At 41.0% G+C, this 19,902-nt stretch overlaps 1 protein-coding gene across 1 annotated transcript in view; it reads right to left on the bottom strand.

Moving 5' to 3' along the window:
- Positions 1–19,902, bottom strand: part of GPD2 (glycerol-3-phosphate dehydrogenase 2) — a 100,557-nt gene that overhangs the window by 58,429 nt on the left and 22,226 nt on the right. The window contains exons 3-5 of the mRNA XM_015566301.1: positions 8,598–8,722; positions 7,162–7,259; positions 5,765–5,928 (exon numbers count right to left, since the gene is read on the bottom strand). Of these exons, the coding sequence (XP_015421787.1) occupies positions 5,765–5,928; positions 7,162–7,259; positions 8,598–8,722 (387 nt within the window). The remainder of the gene's footprint in view (positions 1–5,764; positions 5,929–7,161; positions 7,260–8,597; positions 8,723–19,902) is intronic.

Raw genomic sequence — 19,902 nt, 5'->3', positions numbered from 1 at the left:
CCAGTACATTAGTTAGAACTATTTGTTAAAATGTATTTTTACTGATTTCAGAGATGAAGAGAGAGGGAGAGAGAGAGAGATAGAAACATAAATGATGAGAATCATTGATCGGCTACCCCCTGCACACCGCCTACTGGGTATTGGGCCACAACCCCGGCATGTGCCCTGACCAGGAATCAAACCATGACCTCCTGAACTACTCAGTCACACAGGCCAGGCTATAAAAGGACATTTATATGGAATTTGATAGAAACAGATCTAAGTAGGGATTGTAATATTGATAGAAGTATATCTAAGTAGAAATTCTAATATCTTCTTCCTACAAGCAATGGATGGTTTTGTGCACCCATGAGGCTCACTCATACCACGTTAGAGGTCATGATACAGTTATTTTTTTAAAAAAATTCTTTCTTAGTTAAGGTATTACAAATGTGTCCTCATCCCCCCCATTAAACCCCATTCCCCACCCCCCACCCCCACTCATGCTCTCATCCCCCTGTTGTCCATGTCCATTGGTTTAGCTTATATGCATGCATACAAGTCCTTTGGTTGATCTCTTCCCCTTGCCCCCTCCCTCCCCTACTTTCCCTCTGGGGATTGATAGTCTGATCGCTGTTTCTCTGTCTTTGGATCTGTCCCTGTTCATCAGTATATGTTGTTCTCTATATTCCACAAATGAGTGATACACTTATAAGAACTGCAATAAGACTTATAAGAACTGCAATAAGAAGCAGGTAACTAAACTTGCATAATAGCACTGCTATTTTGTTTGTAAATCCACATCATTCAGTTACTTTTTCAACCTATTTCTATTCCTCTGAAGAAATTGATGTGTCTGTCATATGCAAAGTAGACAACATCCAATTAGTTCAACAATGCTGTTCGCATATAATGTAAATGAGGATTAAAGGCACCATCTTTGGATTTGACTTAAGTTCCAGGATTTCAACAACAACAACAAAAAACAGTTAAGACCAAAAAATATCACCTTTCTGTTATTGGGTAATTGATTTTTTTTAAGCTTTCAAAGCAAATAAAATCAACACCTTAAAAGACTTGTCTTTAGCCCAGGCTTTCTTTATTCGAGTGTACAATTGCAGGTGCATGCCTAGAGGAGCAATAGTTTGTTCCTAACAAAAGAGTCTGGATGCCACAATATGCCTCTTGCCAGAGGCATCGTTCCCCAAAGCACAGAGCTAACTGCATCTCCTGCTGTACCTGTAGCAATTTAATTGTATGAGTCAGCCTAGTCAAGCATCTCCAGCCCGTGACTGGGAGACATGAAATTCATTGTCATTATTGTCCCTGTCATTTTGGATCATTATATCCTGCTGCAGAATTTTCCTCACTCCAGTGCATTCCTACCTCCAGGAGCCAGGGATTATAGCCGAGGTTGGGGCGGGGGCAGGACCATGAACTACATTTACCTCAGGGGAGGCAGAGATTAAATTAGCTTTGCTCTCTCACCAGCAGAATTCATCTATTAGTATGCTGTGAGTTTTGCGTTGGAATAAAAATGAATATTCTAAGAAAACCTGGGTTGTAATTCCCCCTTTGAAACACGGATATAACTAATTTTTATTTACATTAGGAAAGCTAATGTAATTTCTTGTAGGTTGCTGTTTTCATATGTGCACAAGGAATACTTGAGGGCATTATCAGGTAGGAAATAACAGACAACTCTCTGTGTCCATGACTGGACTCGCAAAAGAAAGAATTTAAAGCTGTAATTTTGTTCTCCAGTTGTTTCTTAGAGAAGCTTAATGGAGGAATTTAATGGTTTTAAATATTTAATGATTTTTAGTTATATCTCACTTTTTGTGCACTGAATCGGATGACTGGAGTCCAAGAGGAATGGCATCAAAGATCTCCTCTGGGAACAGGAAGGTAGAAGTAAAGTTGACAGAGGAAGACAAAATAAGGTCCTGAGGAGACCTGCTTCCTCTCCACAGCTGGTTCACTTAATCTCACAGCCGGACAAGTCACCCAAGCCTGTCAGGCCTTCAACACTTCTCGCTGACTTGGGAGAGTTGGATCAGTCACACACTCTAGCTGGTGAACCCCTGACCAGTGGTCATGGCCATGGTCAGGGTCAGCTGATGGCGCTCTGGTAGGAGACGGCAAGGAGCAGATAGGAAACACTCAGACATGTCTCAGTCAGAAAACCAGTAAGCTGACTGTATGTTTTCTCTAGCAGAATATAAAAAGAAAATATAAGCTTGTATGTCACTTCCTAGTCCAACTTTCATTTCATATGGATTTTACTGAGAAATCTGACATTTACTTTGTCTGCACTGAAGAAAAAAAAAAAAAAACTAAAGGAAAAACTAAAAAAAAAAAAACTAAAAAACTAGCTATTCCTCTGTATATGTGAGTTTGTTTTCAGCAGTTAACAATAAAACATGGCAATGGATCATGCCTTTGCTGAACACAGCCACTATAATTACTCCATTTTAAAAAATATGGAATTATGTTTATGACCCTTTGGACTTGTGTGGAGGGAATATATTTTGCCTTAATCATATGCAATGGCCATCTCTATTTATTTAGGATGAAATGTCCTTATGAGTAATTAAGAAAATTTTTTTGGCCGAAACCGGTTTGGCTCAGTGGATAGAGCGTCAGCCTGTGGACTGAAAGGTCCCAGGTTCGATTCCAGTCAAGGACATGTACCTCGGTTGTGGGCACATCCCCAGTAGGGGGTGTGCAGGAGGCAGCTGATCGATGTTTCTAACTCTCTATCCCTCTCCCCTCCTCTCTGTAAAAAATCAATAACATATATTTTTTAAAAAAGAAAATTTTTTTGCCTTTTATATTTCAAACTTCAAAGGGAACCTCTTCAGCTAGCTCAACATCTCAGTACGGAAGGAACCTTCGACTGTATCAGCCATCAGTCCAAGTGAATGAGAATGTTTTCTAGTCTAGTCACTATATTTCCACACGCCTACACTTCACTTTTCATTGGTGCTGATGTAACTGTCTAATGTATCACTAATAAGAGGTTTTCGTTCACAAAACTTCTGGTAGCATTTAAAAGTTCTTTCAATTACTTGTGCCACTTTTTTTTTTATCATAATCAAGATTTTCCCCAAGATGAGAGGTATAAATATTACTTCTGTTCACTTTAAAATGGTAATTTTGTTATGTGAATTTCACCTCAATAAAATATTTTTTAAGTTAAAAAAGGTTATTTCAAGAAGTTCAAATGCATTTTGAAACCATCTGGGGACTGTTACTACATTCTTATAATGGTTAGTTATGGAGAATATTTTTTTCTTGTTAAGAAAGGTTTACGTTATACATTACAATTTTAGACCTTGTTTGCAAAAGTAAATGTTCAAAAAGTTATTTTCCTCTGAAATACTTCGGTAACAGGATGCTGGTGTTATTTTTTGATCAGGGGTAAGGCATTCCTTCCTTTCCCTGAGTATATATTTACGGCATTTACTTCCTTGACCTATATGCTCCCTTTTGTATCTGTTTCCATGTTGCTATTTAATTTGCTCATCACCACGTTAGGTAAAACAGGAGCTGTCCTATCTGTGAGCACAGCTGGGAAACCATAGAACTACACTTTGGTTCACATTCTTGTTTGAACTTACCTCCAGAGTGACACAGTTGGGCCTGTATCATTTCTGAACAAGGATTAAAAGAAAATTATTTCAAAGGACTAGAATATAATTATTTTTACCCTTTCTATTCAAGACTTTAAGATTTTAAAATAAATTTCCAAATGTCAACATGAAATTATTTTCATAATGATCTTTAAATTTTTCGGTAATCTTTGCTAAACTCAATTTTGCAACCTATAACAAGCTGTAAAAGCCAATTCTAAATTAAAGAAATTCTTGATCCCCTTGATTCTTATAGGGCCATGTGTTTGTTTGTTTTTTGCATGTGTGACATAGATTTCCCTTTAAGAATCTATAATTCATTCGCCTGGCTAGTGTGGTTCAATGGTTGAACCCATGGACCAGGAAGGAGGTCACATTTCAATTCCCAGTCCAGGCACATGCCTAGGTTTCGGGCTCAATCCTTGGGGGAGAAGGGGACTGCAGGAAGCAACCAACAATGATTCTGTGATGTTTCTATCTCTCTCTCCTTCTTTCTGAAATCAATAAAAACATTTATAAAAAAGAATTTATAATTCATAACAATATTAAAGCCAATATAAGACAAGATGCCACAAAATCAGATATGATATCCACTAAGAATCCTCTTAAGGAGATTCAGATATGCACACATTAAAAACAAAACAAAGCAAACAGTAAAAGTAGTTAGCATCCTCACATGAACAAGTCTAGAGGGACTGTGCAGGAGGGATTAGCAGTGACAGGCAAAGAATACAACACTTCCACGTCAGGATGAGTGGAATGCCTTCTTACTCCTCCTGGACCAACCCCTCTTCAGTGTAATCACCCAGTAAACTACAATGGACTAGCATTAGGGTCCGTTGTTCAGAAAGCAAATTCACAGTTAAGGTTGTCCTTAACATACAGGTCCTATCAAGGGTACCAAAAGTGTAGATAAGTGCCCCCCGCCCTCCGTCATGTTCAGATACTGATGGGCAATGTGAATTTTCTAGCTTTTAATGTTTGCCTAAGACCCCTAACATTTCCCTAATGTTGCTCCTAGGACATTTTCTTTAGTTTGTTCCCATTGCACATACACTTTTTGTATTCCCACATGAAAGCCTAACAGACAGCTAAGTAGATTCAGAAACCTAACACTTGGGGGAGGTAGGATGGTCTTGAGGATATACTATAATATGAAGTAATATAAATATCAAAGCCTCCTAAATATATATATATATATTTCACACTAAGAGTTTAGATATCTAACATGAAATACAAACATCACATAATGGAGATTTAAAAAAACTCACTGAGCTACAGAACCTATTGTGTCACAAAATTTCTAAGACTTTTTGAACATATACAATATCTATATCCAGTTATTTCCTTGTAAATAAACATCTTTGGACTACTTGCTAATTCCACACACCCTTTAAAACTATAAAAATTTTCACAAATGGCTTTTCCTGTTTTACTTTATGCTGTATTGTGGTCCATCTGGAAATATAAGCGGTGAGTTCCTTCAAATAAAAGTATACAAAATTATATTGCTCACACACAAAATGAACATTGAACACATGGCAAATGGATACTAAATAATGTCACTATTAGAAAACATCCGACAACAATAAAATAAGCAATAAAAACAGAGGAGTTGGTTTAATAAATGCAATGTTCATCCACCTTCATCATAAATTATATATTCAAGAATTGTGTCCTGTGCAAACTACAAACTTGTCCATTTCAGCCCAGGGGGCATTTTTCTCTGGGTTTCTAACCCCTTGAAAATAGAGGTTGCATCTAGAAAACCAAACAGATCCTCAGCTCCTTTCAACATTGTAATATATTCATTACATATAATATAGTCACTGGCAAACATATAACCAATTAAATGACATGAAGGTGGAGTCCAAATTCATAACAAGGGAAAATGGACCAAACCAACCATAAGATACAAAGTAGAAACCCAAGCAGAAAAGAAATATGCAAAATTACACATATGAAAAGCAAAACACAATGCGAAGGGGTTTTTAGCTAGTATCGGAGAAAATGGTGAGCGGGTGTGTCTATCTGTGTGTTGTGTGAGATTCACATTAAAATTAAGAATGCAAAACTATATCAACAATATACTGTAAGGGTCATGAGTGAGAGTAAAGTATCTTGTAAAACAAAACAACAAAAACACATACCATCATAGTAGACAATTGCTCCTACCAGCCTGTCCTTCTGAAGCATTGGGAAATGCTCCAGGGCTCTCGATTTGCTGAGGATGTAACTGCTTTTCAGGCAGTTACTTCCTGCCACCAGGTCGTACATTTTGATTCCTACCCAGTAGTAAGGTAACTGCCACCACCTACAGCATAAACAGGGAGAAAGGTTTCTTTAGACAGTGTATCACATTACAGAATGTCGCTTTAAGTTCTTAGATACGTTTCATTTAAGAAAAGCAAAATATGGCTAGAAGTGTGCTGTGAAAGAAACAGAGCCGCACCGCTGTTGTTCACAAAACCCAGCTGAGCTATGTAACTGAATGAATCCGTGAGCCTTCCAACGAATCGCCTGGAAGACAATGGTTCTTGACCTCGCTGCATTTTAGAATTCTCTGGAGAGAACCAGAAATAAATACAGATGCCTAGGCTTCACATGTCTAGAGATTGATTTAGCTAAACTAGGAAGGGGCCTGGGGGACGCTAATGGATCCCCAGGGTGGGGAATCACTGGCTTAAGGTGTCCTAAGGAATCTATGACAAAATATGGACAATTGTAAAATCTGTTTCTAGGTCCCCCACAACACTCATAGCTAACAAAGTTAGAGAATCCACTTCTTCATATTACCTGTACTCTAATTTAAGGCAACTCCATGGATAGCTTTAACAATATCAGGAAAAATGGGTTTTATAATTTATAATCTGACACTTTTTAAAAAAAATGTTTTGTTTATTGATTTCAGAGAGGAAAGGAGAGGAAAAGACAGAAACATCAATGATGAGAGAGAATCATTGATCGGCTGCCTCCTGCACGCCCCACAGTGGGGATTGAGCCTGCGACCCGGGCATGTGCCCTGACCAGGAGTTGAAACAAGACCTCCTGGTGCAGAGGTCGATGCTCAGGCACTGAGCCATGCCTGCCAGCACTATCTGACACTTCTAAACAAAGCTCGGGTTAATGCACATATTGAAAATGACCCAGAATGATTTAGGTTTGGAGCTGGTACATACTAGGCTCAGATTTTGCAGAAGGATACTTTGGGGCTCTGCATTTCAGTCTTCAAATGGGCCTCTTACGTTCCTCAAAGCAAGTCTATATCCTGCCAGAAACTGCCGGGAGAAATTACTAATTATAAATACAGAACACAGCTCCCTTTGCCTTCAAGATGTAGCCTTTGGAGGATGGTCAGTAGGGAGTGATTTAGGAAAAGCCACACTTTTAAATACAACAAAGGAAAGTATTTGAGCATGATTAAAGATTGCGACTAATTAAAACCACATTAAGAAATACAAACTGAGGGAATATTTCCATTAAAACTGTGTTGTTCTCTATTAACCTCAGATAAGCAAATGTGTATAGATGCTATCAAAATGCTTACTTGTAAACTGGAAGCATTATAGGCAACGGAGCTGATAAATGGGGAGCAATTTCTAGTAGGTTGGCGCGCTCGTGAAGGGCTTCTTTTACCATCCTATACTGAAAAGCAAAACAGAGAAAATTAGTTTGGCAGTAACAGATCATAATATTTTCAAATGGCAAATAGACACCCCGCCAACTGATTGATACACAGAAACCTCTCTACCTCTGAGAGAGGGTAGCTCCCCCCTAATCAGATTTCTAATAATACATCATGCTGTCAACCGGGGAGATTTTTTAGAAGCCTTAACTGTATTTGCATAGGAGAAAAACATGCTGTCAGAGCTCCCAGGTGTAAGATATTTTCCTGACTGGAGTTACAAGATTATTATAACAATTTATCTTGCATTCTCTGTATTGTCCCTTTTCTCCGTCCCCTGTAATATTTCCCCGTGTAAGAGACAACAGATTGTTCAAATGCATGCTACACTTCCCCTTCTGGACTCCACGACCCCAAGCAGAGACGATGCGTAGGAGTTGCACAGTATTTTATAGATTATTACAAAAAAGCTTATCTCTTAACTCCTTTGGTCCTTAGCATACCCCTCGGAAGAACCAGCATTACAAGCATGATACTAATTTTACAAATGAGAATACCGAGGCTCCTAAAAATTGAGTAAGTAAACTGGAACACATGCCAAGCCATCTGATTCTAAACCCTATGCTCTTTTCCTTGCAGCCATCGCGATGTCGCAGAGACACCTAAGAAAGGGACAGATTCACAAGTGACAATGTCAAGTTAGTGCTGCTGTGTTTTTCCCGTACGGAAGACAGATACCGAGTTCAGCTGATTTTTTTTTTTTTTTTTTTAGCCCTCTGGGAAATGTCATCTTCCACACTGCCTTGGCAGTTTTCAAGTGGTGGCAGACTGGACACAATAATGTGTGACATAAGAAAAGCATGACTCAGATCATCTTTCCTTCAGAATGTCAGCGACAAGATTAACGTATGGCTGCAGTTTCAGTTAAGAGGATCAATTTAATACCTCACCCCCCATCTCCCCCCCACCCCCCGGTATTACAGCACAGTAATAGAGAGTAATACTTCCCCTGTATTTCTCTGGGGAAGTAGCAATTTGGTGGCTATTGGCAAACAAAAACAAAAAAAAGAAAGAAGAAGAAAAAACAATCACCGTTGTTAAAAGGCAACACCCCCAAAAGTGATTTTGTAAATCTGCTACTTTGACATGCCTGTGCAGAAAAAGCCCCCGATCGCCCATAAACATAATACTACAGGAAACAACCAGCACACCTCTCCTGAAAGATATTCCAGCAGACTACACTAAATAGGTATTTCCAACAGGAAGAAATGTTAGGAGCTATTAAAAAAAAACTGATTTAATTGGGTAGAAAAAAGCATAGTCGCAATTTTTGTTTAACAACCAGCATACACAATTACCTGCTCAATATCCAACTTCATGATAGCCTTCTGAAGATATCTCACACCACCATGGATCAATTTAGTGCTTCTGCTGCTGGTCCCCGATGAGAAATCATCTCTTTCTACAAGGGCTGTTTTTAGTCCTGTGTAACCAGAAAACCAAATTAACTTCTTAAATTACACAATTTGTATGTAATTCATTAAAGGCGCTTCTCCAGGGTAGAGACAATCACAAGAAAAATTACTCTGAACATGGATACATTTGTATTCCAAGTGCGGTACACTGTCTATATTATAATGAAGAGATTTTAGTCTCTTCCTGGGGGAAAAGTCAAAGCAGAACTAGAAGCATATTAAACGGTGAATGAATCACAACCAGGAAATATCACAGTACAATTTCAGGGCAGTCACAAACTCTGGTGCTTTTAGAGGGTCCAAGGAGAGCCTGCACCCATCTTTACCCAGGAGGCTAACTCAGTCATTTTCACAAGTCCTTCTGGAACTCCCATTCATCCCTCACTACAGGAGTCCAGGCATGTTCCAGCCCCACATCTCCAATCTACTCTAACGCATCATCAATGAGTCTAGACTAGCCCTCGTATGTGCTGGCTCCTATTTCTAGAATGGTGTTTTAGAGGTTATAAAATGGGAAAAGAGATCAAAGCTATCGCAACAGAAGAGGAAGAAAATTAACCCCTGATATTGAGGAGTTCCTGGTCTCATGTAAGACATCCAAGCATAATATTGTGGACTTACAAAGAAAAATACAAGCCAGAACAAATGAACCCAAGGAAGGACAATATTCTTGGTAAAGATGAGGCTGGGCAAAGAAAGGTCAGTTCCAGAAGCCGTTCCCCTCCACCCCCCCTTTCTGTGAGGGTTGCAACAAATCTCTTAGAGATAAAATTAGTTTGGTTTGGTTTGGTTTTCTTGCAGAGACACCCCTATCTCTCCAGGATTGGGTAGGCGCAGCAGTACTGTGAGGCCCAGACGCTAGTTAGAGATGAAATTCAAAACTTCAAAAGGCCCAAAGTATATATCAACACCAAGGAATTTTCATGGCCTGGCATACTCTTGGGGATGAGAGAATGTCATGGAATCCAATTACAATGAGAATATGTAACTGGAGCAGTTTGGGCTCACAAAGCTCATATAAGAGAACTTGTGCGTTTATTCAATTCAGAGCCATTCATTACATTTAATACCAAAGGGTCGTTTTTATAACTTTTAACAGTTTAAATATCGTACCCAAATGTCATCATAAAATCAGGCCAATTCCCTTGACTCAAAAGGACAAAATATTTGGAAGCCGTGGAGAGGAAAGAAGAGAACTTTGATTCCAAGGGCAAAAAGTGCTAATGCTCTAACTAAGGAGCTAAATAACACAGAAATTACAGGTATCATAGACCCAGGTCCCTCTTTTAAGCATTTATGCCAGAGAAATATCTGTAAAAATTCTCAAGTCTGAATACCCTATCAGAGTTTAGTAAATGTAGTACTGGGTGTATTATAAAAAAATAAAAAATAAACTATATCAAATTAGTACTTAAAAATATTGAGAGCTTAGTGCCAACTTAGAGCTAAGTGATGATGCCAGAAATGAATTAGGCATGGACTGAGGTGTCAAGCAGCTCCTAGGGCAAAGAGAGGCGCAGAAAGTGCCACCGGATTTCATAGGTACTACATTTGAAAATACAGAGGACTCTTACCTTACTCTGGCTTAGCAGGTAAATTCAGGACATAAGCCTCAAAGTAGTGTAATCAAGATTACATTTGTACTCTCTTACAAATGCACTGTCTTGGTGAGCTCTATCACCTTGCCTTAGTAAGTCCAACACAGTTTTTCTAGCTCTAAACTAGACTGTTTCTCTTCAGTTGTGATCAGATTGGGGGAGAGGAGGATGTGACTTTCAAATGACATTTAAGAGCCAGATTGTATAATATAGACCTCTCTTTCAACCTCGGAACCACCATCTTGGCATCGAGACGCCCGTACCATGAGAGGCAGGGACATCAGACTGAGAACGGTCAAGCAGCCTCCAAGCCAGCCCCTGGCTCCCCACGTGGGCCTGCCCAAAGGCATCCTGCTGGCTGTGGTAGAGGGCATCTCAGTGCCCCATAATGCCCACTTCCTAGTCTCTAATCCCCCACCCCGATGTGTGGGCTGGACCTCGTGCCTTGCTTCTAATGAGTGGGGCACAGCAAGAACGATGGCACATGACTTCTGTGTTAAGTTACAAAAGTTTCCTTGTCCTTTTTATTCGCTCAGAAGAAGCAAGCTCCCATGTTGAGTCGAGGAACCGCAGGACGCCCCAGTCAGCAGGTCATGAGGAATGGAGGCCTCCGGCCAACAACCTGTGAGGCCCTGGTCCTGCCAACAGCATGTGACTTGCTCGGAAGCACTGCATCCTGTGAGAGGCTCCGAGCCAGAGGCAGGCCAGGGCACACGCAGACGCCTGGGCCCCTGAAACTGGGATAATAAATGTGGTTTCAAGCCACTGCGTTTTAGGGTAGTTTATTGACGGCGCAATTCCCTCTAAGGACAAGAACAACAGCCAAGGCAGGAGGTTTAAATACCTAGGATGGGTGTTCAAGAAAGGCTGAGTCTACAGAGGAGTGTGTTGCAGAGAGAGGCGGGGAAAGTGGATCTCTGGCCACGATCAGCTTAAGCAACAAAAAGGCAAATGCTTGAAATGGCCCAGCTTTTGTAGGAGCCACTTGTCCCTCCTCAGGAGCTGGAGTGCAGGGTTCAAGGGGCGACGGGAAGGACGGGGGGTGGGGTAAAAGGCCTATCACAAATAAAGACGTAATAGCATCATAAATGTTCTAGTTCTCAGCAGTGATAGAGCTTACTGATTTCCATAAAGAAGTAACGTCTGAAAAGAAAAGAAAGAAACAAAAACTATTTCTCATAAAATCTTGGACTAGTTGAATGAATTACCTAAATGGAGGGAGGCCAGCCCTTCATTGCCAGCCATGTGGGGCGGCATTCTCTCTGCTCTGAAGGAAGACCTTTGTGAGCTCCTCAAATACACCCAGGAGAAGAGGCTTTCATCTACTTTAAGGCAGGATCCTGTCCTGTGGGCCACTGTCTCACAAGTGAAGTAATATCCAGTCTCCTCAAAAGGAAATACCTCTGGGAAGATGGCTGAAAGGCATGGATCAGTTTGAGAAGCAAATGTTTCCTTCGAAAGTACAAGATCTGGCATCAGCCCAGCTGGTGTGGCTCAATGGTTGAGCATCAACCTATGAACCAGGAGGTCACAATTCGAATCCTGGTCAGGGCACATGCCAGGGTTGCCGGCTCAACCTCCTGTAGGGGGCGTGCAGGAGGCAGACAATCAATGATTCTCTCACATGAGCATGAACTTGAATCCAGTGCTCAGTCACCAGGTATCCGTTTGGGAGAATAAGGGTGTGCTTGCTGATTTTTTTTTTTTTATCATTACAAAAAGAAGAATTAAACTGAAAATCTTCCAGAGGTTCTCAGATATTGTTTTTGAGAAATGCTACTGTGCTGCCTATCAGGAGAACCACCAAAGTGCTTTAAGCTGAGAAATCAGATGAATGTTCTAGAAAGATTTCTCTAAGAGTGGGCCTGGAGGGCAGGGCTGGAGGAGGAGAAGAGCTGGAGGCAGGAGGGCATTTAGGGGGACCCGCCAGAGCAGGAGCAGGGCAGTGATGATGCCAGCCTTACAGGGCTAAAGATGATATTGGAGCGGGACAGGAAGAGAGAATTTTATGGACCTGTGTTAACAGAATACTTTTTTTTTTCCTTTCCCAAACTGACAGTGTGAGGCAGGGAACTACTCTAGGAATTAGCAAGCCATCTCAGGAAGATATTTCAGGATAGATAAGTGAGACCTAACACTTTAAAGCCTCAAAACTGCTTTTGCAAGTATTGGACATTTTAAAAAGTTATTCACATGTACGTATGTGAGAAACCTTAGTGAATACCAACAAAAGTTAAAATGGGCTTCTCTGTCAAACCACGCTGTTTTTCTTGTCCCATTATTTCCAGTGTCATATCATCAAGCTACCCACCAGGATTCCTGGTGAGAAATGGTACTGCTCTTTCCAGAGCAAAAAACATAAAAATCAAATTGTAGCTACATTGATACATTAATGTAATGTAAAAGCATTACCAAAAGTTTTTTGGAACCACAAAAAAACTAAATAGTCTAGAAAAAGAAATATTTTAAAAATTTAAACTGATGCTATATGCTAAATATTCTGAATTTCTTATTTTTGTTGACAAGAATGATGGGGGGGGGGGCAATGTAAAGTCAAGACATTACTAGAAGTTATAACCGTTTCTCAAAATACATTCCTTAGCTGATTAACCATTATCTAACACTAGAGGCCCAGTGCAGGAATTCGTGCACCGGTGGAGTCCCTCAGCCTGGCCTGTGAGATCCGGCCGAAACTGGCTCTCCAACATCCCCCAAGGAGTCCCAGATTGGGAGAGGGCACAGGCCAGGTTAAGGAACCCCACCAGTGCACAATTGGGGCCGGGGAGGGACGCAGGAGGTTGGCCCGCCAGGGAGGGACCACAGGAAGGCTCCAGGGCACATCCAGCCCATCTTGCTCAATCCCGATAGGACAGATCCCAGCAGCAAGCTAACCTACTGGTCAGAGCGTCTATCCCCTGGTGGTCATAGCAAGTGGTTGAACGGCCTTAGCATATCATTAGCATATTACGCTTTGATTGGTTTAACGGACGACTGGACGATCAGACACTTAGCATACTAAGCTTTTATTATATAGGATGTTCCTTTCTGTTCCACCTCTCAACATGCAAATTTTTTCTCCCCTCAAAAATTATTGATCCGAAGAAAAACAAAATACTGATCTAAAATTAAGAGTTTAGTTTTCTGATACATTAAGCATAAAGCAAGGAAGTAAAAAGAGGGTGCTGTTTTATCTTCTCAAAAAGAATGAACAGTATTTTTAAGTGACAATCAATGCTAACATTTTGTATTCTTAAGGAAAACAAATTTGAAGGACATCAGAAATAACGTCCCCAGGCTTCGAGCCTCTACTCCCGGCTGTATTTGAGGAGCTCGCAAAGGTCTTCCTTCAGAGCAGAGAGAATGCCGCCCCACATGGCTGGCAATGAAGGGCTGGCCTCCCTCCATTTAGGTAATTCATTCAACTAGTCCAAGATTTTATAAGAAATAGTTTTTGTTTCTTTTCTTTTCAGATGTTACTTCTTTATGGAAATCAATAAGCTCACTGTTGAGAGGAACCAGAACATTTACGATGCTATTATTGCTTTATTTGTTTTTATTATTGACTAGAGGCCCGGTGCACAAAAATTTGTGCACTTGCGGGGAGGAGGGGGGTCCCTCAGCCCGGCCTGTGCCCTCTCGCAGTCTGGGACCACTTGGGAGATAACGCCCTGCTGGCTTAGGCCTGCTCCCGGGTGGCAGAGGGCAGGCCTAATCCCTAGGTGCAGCCCCTGTTTGGGCTCAGAGCAGGGCTGATTGGGGAGTGGGGGAGCCACCCCCAGTCAGGCACAGAGCAGGGCGGATCGGGAAGTTGTGATGCCACCCTCAGTCACGCTCAGGGTAGGGCTGATTGGGGGGTTGGGGCACCACCCCCTGTCACAAAAAAGGTAGGGTTGATGGGGAGGTTGCGGCGCCACTCCCTGTCATGCACAGAGCAGGGCCCATCAGGGGTTTGAGGAGCTACCCCCGTCAGTCACAGATTTGGGCTGATAGGGGAGTTGGGGCACTGCCCCCTGTCACACACAGAGCAGGGCGGATCAGGGGGTGGGGCGCCGCCCTCTATCACCCACAGAGCAGGGCTGATAAGGGGGTTGGGGCACCGCCACTGTCACACTCAGGGCAGGGCTGATGAGGAGGTTATGGCTCTAGCCCATCACACACAGAGCAGGGCCCGTAGGGGGAGGGGGTTGAGGCGCCCCCCTCTATCACCCACAGTGCAAGGCCGATCAGGGGGTTGGGGCGCCGCACCCTGTCACACACAGAGCCGCAGGGCGATCAGAGGTTGGGGAGCTTCCCCGTATCAGGCACAGAGCAGGGCTGATCAGGAGGTTGTGGCCCCACCCCGTCACACACAGAGCCGCAGGGGGTTTGGGCGCTGCCCTCTGTCACACTGATCCCGGTGCCAGGAGGCCTCTCAGCTCCACTGATACCGGTGCTGGGAGGCATATTACCCTTTTACTATCTAGGATAGAGGCCTGGTACAACATGGGTGGGGCTGGCTGGTTTGCCCTGAAGGGGGTCCTGGATCAGGGTGGGGGTCCCCCCTGGGGTGCCTGGCCAGTCTGGGTGAGAGGCTTAGGGCTGTTTTCAGGCTGGCGGGTGACAGAAGCTCCCAACTGCTCCTTTTTTTTTAATTTTTTTTATTCTGTGTCAGCTTTAGCTCTGAGGCTCCAGCTCTTAGGCCTCTGCTGCTGAAAGTAGGTATGGTGTGTTTCGGTTCTATAATCGAAACTCTCTATAAACTCTAGCTCTGAGATCCCGGGCTTGCTGAAAGCAGGTTTCTGGGGGTTTTTTTAGCTTCTATATTTGTTAAAATGTTTCAAACTGCAGTCTCAGAGGCTTGCAGCAGCAGGCAGGGAACGGTGGTTTTCTCCGTCCCTGAAGCAAGCAAGCCTCATGTTAGTTTCAAGCTGCCTGGCTGCTGGCGCCATCTTGGCTGGCAGTTAATTTGCATATTGCCCTGATTAGCCAATGGGAAGGGTAGTGGTCGTATGCCAATTACCATGTTTCTCTTTTATTAGATAGGATTGCTTTTAGTAGGTATTTTCACGAATTTCATGACAGTGGTGAAGTATTAATAATGGAGTAAAATTACTCTGAAATTCTTAGGTGAAACAATAAAAGGATTAGCTATAGTAGAAGAACAAAGCCACCTTGAACTCTACCTTTCAGCCCATCTCTTAGCAAGTTAAAATTTATCTTCTGTGTGGGGCAGGGGTGTGAACTAAATACAGCTCTTTATAACTTTGCCTATAGACTTCAATGAGAAGGTCTAGCTACCAAGTACTTCCAAGTAAACCAATTCATGGATCAGCTATGCTGGGTGGCTGCCGGTGTAGCTCAGTGGTTGAGCACTGACCTATGAACCAGGAGGTCATGGTTCAATTCCCGGTCAGGGCACCTGCCCAGATTGCGGGCACAAGCCACATTGTGGGGCATGCAGGAGGCAACCGATCAATGATTCTCTCTCATCATTGATGTTTCTATCTCTCTCTGCCTCTCCCTTCCTCTCTGAAATCAATAGAAATATATTAAAAATTAAAAATACGACAGCTGGATGAAGTGATCAACCCAGTAAGTCTAGTTATATAGATCACTTCATAAGTTATATAAATGTCTAATCAGGGTTATACACCTAAAACTAGTATAATATTGTATGTCAACTGTAATTGAAATTTTAAAAAGTTTTTTAATTTAAAATAAGAGAGTTGGATGAATATAGATGGATAATTACCATCTAAGGGGAGGAATGATACGACATTTAACTTTCACGGCATAAAATAGAACAGAAGTATATTTTAATGCCTTTTACTGATTATCTTATTATGCATAAAAACATGCTCAATATAATAAATGCAAAAAAGTAAGGAGAACAAAATGAAACTCTCCTGTAATCACACCACTCAGAGACAACCACAGTTGACATTTGAGTGTTTAAATGTTCACATTTTCTATGCATGTATATGATCACATACATACATTTTTCCAAATTAGGATCATGTGATGTATTCCTTTTTTTTTGTTTTTCATTTAACAATATTTAGTGTAAACAACTCTCCATGTCAATAAATATTTTCCTATTATTTCATTTTAATGTGTGGATAATATTACACTATATATTTACAATGATTTACTTATTCAATTTTGGGTTATTTCCTACCTCGTGTCACAGATAGGACTGCAAGATTATATTTTCATTTAAACTCTACATCTGTAATTAATTCACTAGAATAAATTTTAGATATGGTATACTTTAGCTCTTTTTCAATAGAAAGGAAAGAGTAATCCCTATGAAATAACCATCACAGGCATCAAGGTAATAACACACAAATCTAAAAATTGAGACATTCTGTATATTGGTACTATGGAACGGGTATTAATGCCACATATCCCATGAAAGAAAAATGATGTTATTTAAGGAAAGGGGAGTTTATCTATCTTCAGAAAAGCTTTGGGCACTTACCCTTGTATTTCAAAAAGTCATTGCCACTAATAAGAAAAAGAACTAACCTAAAGGCTAAACATTTTAAATGAAGGATCAGTTTCTCTAAAAAAAAACACTCCAGTAAAGCTGCAAAGTAATCCTGGCTCTTTAATCCTCCTGATCAGAATCCTGTGCTTCGGACTAGTACTTTCTAACAGTGCATGTTAGCATTTTATAGAACTGTATAATATTGTATTATTTAGTACCTATTTCTATTTTTATATTAGAAAAAAGATAAACCATTAATGGAGATACTTCGTGAAGTTAGAACATATCATTAGCATACTCTGTTTTCCTTAAAAACACAGCAGCTCAAAAATGTATTAAGCCATAGCATTAATTTTAATAATATAATTTCATGAAAATAAGGGAGTTGCTATTGCTGCTTTTACTTTTTACTTTCCTATATAATAAAAGGCTAATATACAAATTGTCCCCTCAGGAGTTTGACCAACTGGGAGTTCGACCGCTCACTATGATGTGAGCTGACCACCAGGGAGTGGACGAAGGAAGGCCCTGGCCGGCAGCTAACAGTCAAGGGAAGGAAGGCCCCAATCGCCAGCCAGGTCTACAGACCCTATCTTACATGAGTTTCGTGCACCGGGTCTCTAGTTTTATTATGAAAACAGCCAATGTTCAATGAGAGGAAGAATATCCAAACAATACAGAAGCATACAAAGAGAGAATAATACATCGCTGGCTTCCTAGTTATAAAACCCACAGGCAACCAATGTTAACTATAAAAATGCCCCCTGCATCTTACTAGAAACTTTCCAAGCTTATGGAAGTATACAACTTGTATACTGCTTAGCATTAAACACAAATACAATTAACAAACTTACTCTTCATAACATGTTTTTTGGTGTGTGTTTTTCACAACTTGTTTTTCAATTTACAATATAGTTTAGCCATTTTCCCTGTAAGTACTTATAAATTGCTTTTCAATTACTGAATGTACCTAATTTATTAATCTAGACACCCATTTTTTGCTATTATAAATATTGGTATAAATAGAAATGTGATCAATATTGCATTGTTAAGTCCAGCTTTGAACTCCTCTAAACACAAAGAAAATTATATGTATAAACCCTCCACGGACCAGAAACGTAGTGGTAGCAGAGACCCAGAGCCGAGTAGTCAGGCCCCCACAGCCTCTGTCTTGCTGGCTCTGGGGCTAGAAACAGGCAAAGGAAACCAAGATTTCTGTTCCTAAAGGGTAAGAGGAATAGAAGTCTCCCAGGAAGGAAAGGTAAAGATGCCAGATTAGCACTTGAATGCAAGGATTGAAGAAAGGCTCTGGCTTTTGTGAGAGGCTCCTCCTAACCACTGTCGGGCTGTGCACTATCAGCTGGGATGTGCCCAGGAGGCAGGAAGGCAGACAGCGGAGAGCAGCACCTGCACCACCAGCCGGTCTGCAGGGTGCCCGAGAGCAACACAGGAGCAGGAGCCTCACTTTGGTTCTGGGAGAGTCTCTGATGGGACTGGGTGGTGGTAGCAACTCTATCTACAGAGGTGAAGGTCTGGAAACAGAAAGTGACACTCATTGTTTTAATACAAAAGAGGGAAAGGATGAGGAAAAAGTGAAGTAAAAAACAAGATACAAAATAAATGCATGTGGAATCAAATAAAGGGAAATGGATCAAATTCACCTTTCAAAGGTAGATTCTCTCTATTTGGCATAAAAATCCAGGTATATGCAGCGTACCAGAACATACTAAAACAATAGATGTAGAAAAGTTGAAAATAACTATGGCACAAACCCTGTTTCATGTTACAAATATTTCTCGGTATCACGTGTTTATTATAATTCTGCTACAGATAAAATTTTCTATTTATGAAATTAAATTTAGCAGGATTTTCCAAAAGAAAAATGGCTTTATTGGTGTCTTGCTTAAAAGCATCTTTCCTACTCCATTTTTTAAAAATTTGCATATACTTTCTTATAGTAGTTTTACAGTATTTTGTTAAATCCTTGATCCACATGGATTAGGATAAACACAATCTTGGATTGTGATAAAAGAAATCTTGGTTTCCTTTGCCTGTCTCTAGCCCAAAGAGCCCAGCAAAACAGAGGCTGTGGGGGCCTGATTACTCGGCTCTGGGTCTCTGCTCCATTTTTTAAAAATTTGCATATACTTTCTTATAGTAGTTTTACAGTATTTTGTTAAATCCTTGATCCACATGGATTAGGATAAACACAATCTTGGATTGTGATAAAAGAAATCTTGGTTTCCTTTGCCTGTCTCTAGCCCAAAGAGCCCAGCAAAACAGAGGCTGTGGGGGCCTGACTACTCGGCTCTGGGTCTCTGCTACCGCTACTTGTCTGGTGTGTGTGTGTGTGTGTGTGTGTGTGTGTGTGTTTGGGGAAGTGGATACTCCAGCATCACTCATTAATAACTAGTAATGACAGACCTGAAATGTTGTCTTTACCATATTCTAAATTTTATGTATTTAGATTGATTTTAGAATCTTACTTTTATTCACTGATCCCTCTATTCCTTTAAAAAAAAACTATTTTAATTAAACTAGCTTTAGAAGAACTTTAATATCTGACCGATCTCTATCTTCTTTATCATTATTCTTCTTCAAAATTAATCTAGTAAGTCTCATAGGCTTATTTTTCCAGATAAACTTTAGCACAAGTTTCTCTACTCCTGCCAAAGAAAATCACTATATTAATTAAAATTACATTAAATCTCCACATTAACTTTAGCAGAAACTTGCAATCTAGTGTAATTAGCAGTGTCCAGAAAACTTTCGCCTGCTGCAATTCTGCCGTCCTGAAATAGGAACTTCTTTTCCCCGTGGTGGGAGAAGGTAGAAGTGGGGAAAGCGGTAGAAACCTGTTTGCACTATTTTCCAAGGCTCTCCCTTTCCTGCTTTTGTCTGCAATGCACACGCCTCCTGCTTTTCGTAAACCTTTACTTATGCAAAAGAGTGTTATTACATTCCTTCATTTGTGTCTGAGAAACCTGAGCTCTCTGGACAGTTAGGAGACTAGCAGGCGTGGCTCATAGATTTGAGCACGGACCTATGAACCAGGAGGTCACGGTTCGATTCCAGGTCAGGGCATATGCCCAGGATTGCGAGCTCGATCCCCAGCCTGGGG

Source organism: Myotis davidii, unplaced genomic scaffold (genome assembly GCF_000327345.1).
Source record: "Myotis davidii unplaced genomic scaffold, ASM32734v1 scaffold433, whole genome shotgun sequence".
NCBI classification, from domain to species: domain Eukaryota; kingdom Metazoa; phylum Chordata; class Mammalia; order Chiroptera; family Vespertilionidae; genus Myotis; species Myotis davidii.
Note: the sequence above shows the minus strand (reverse complement) of the source record. Positions and strands in the feature narration are given on the sequence as shown.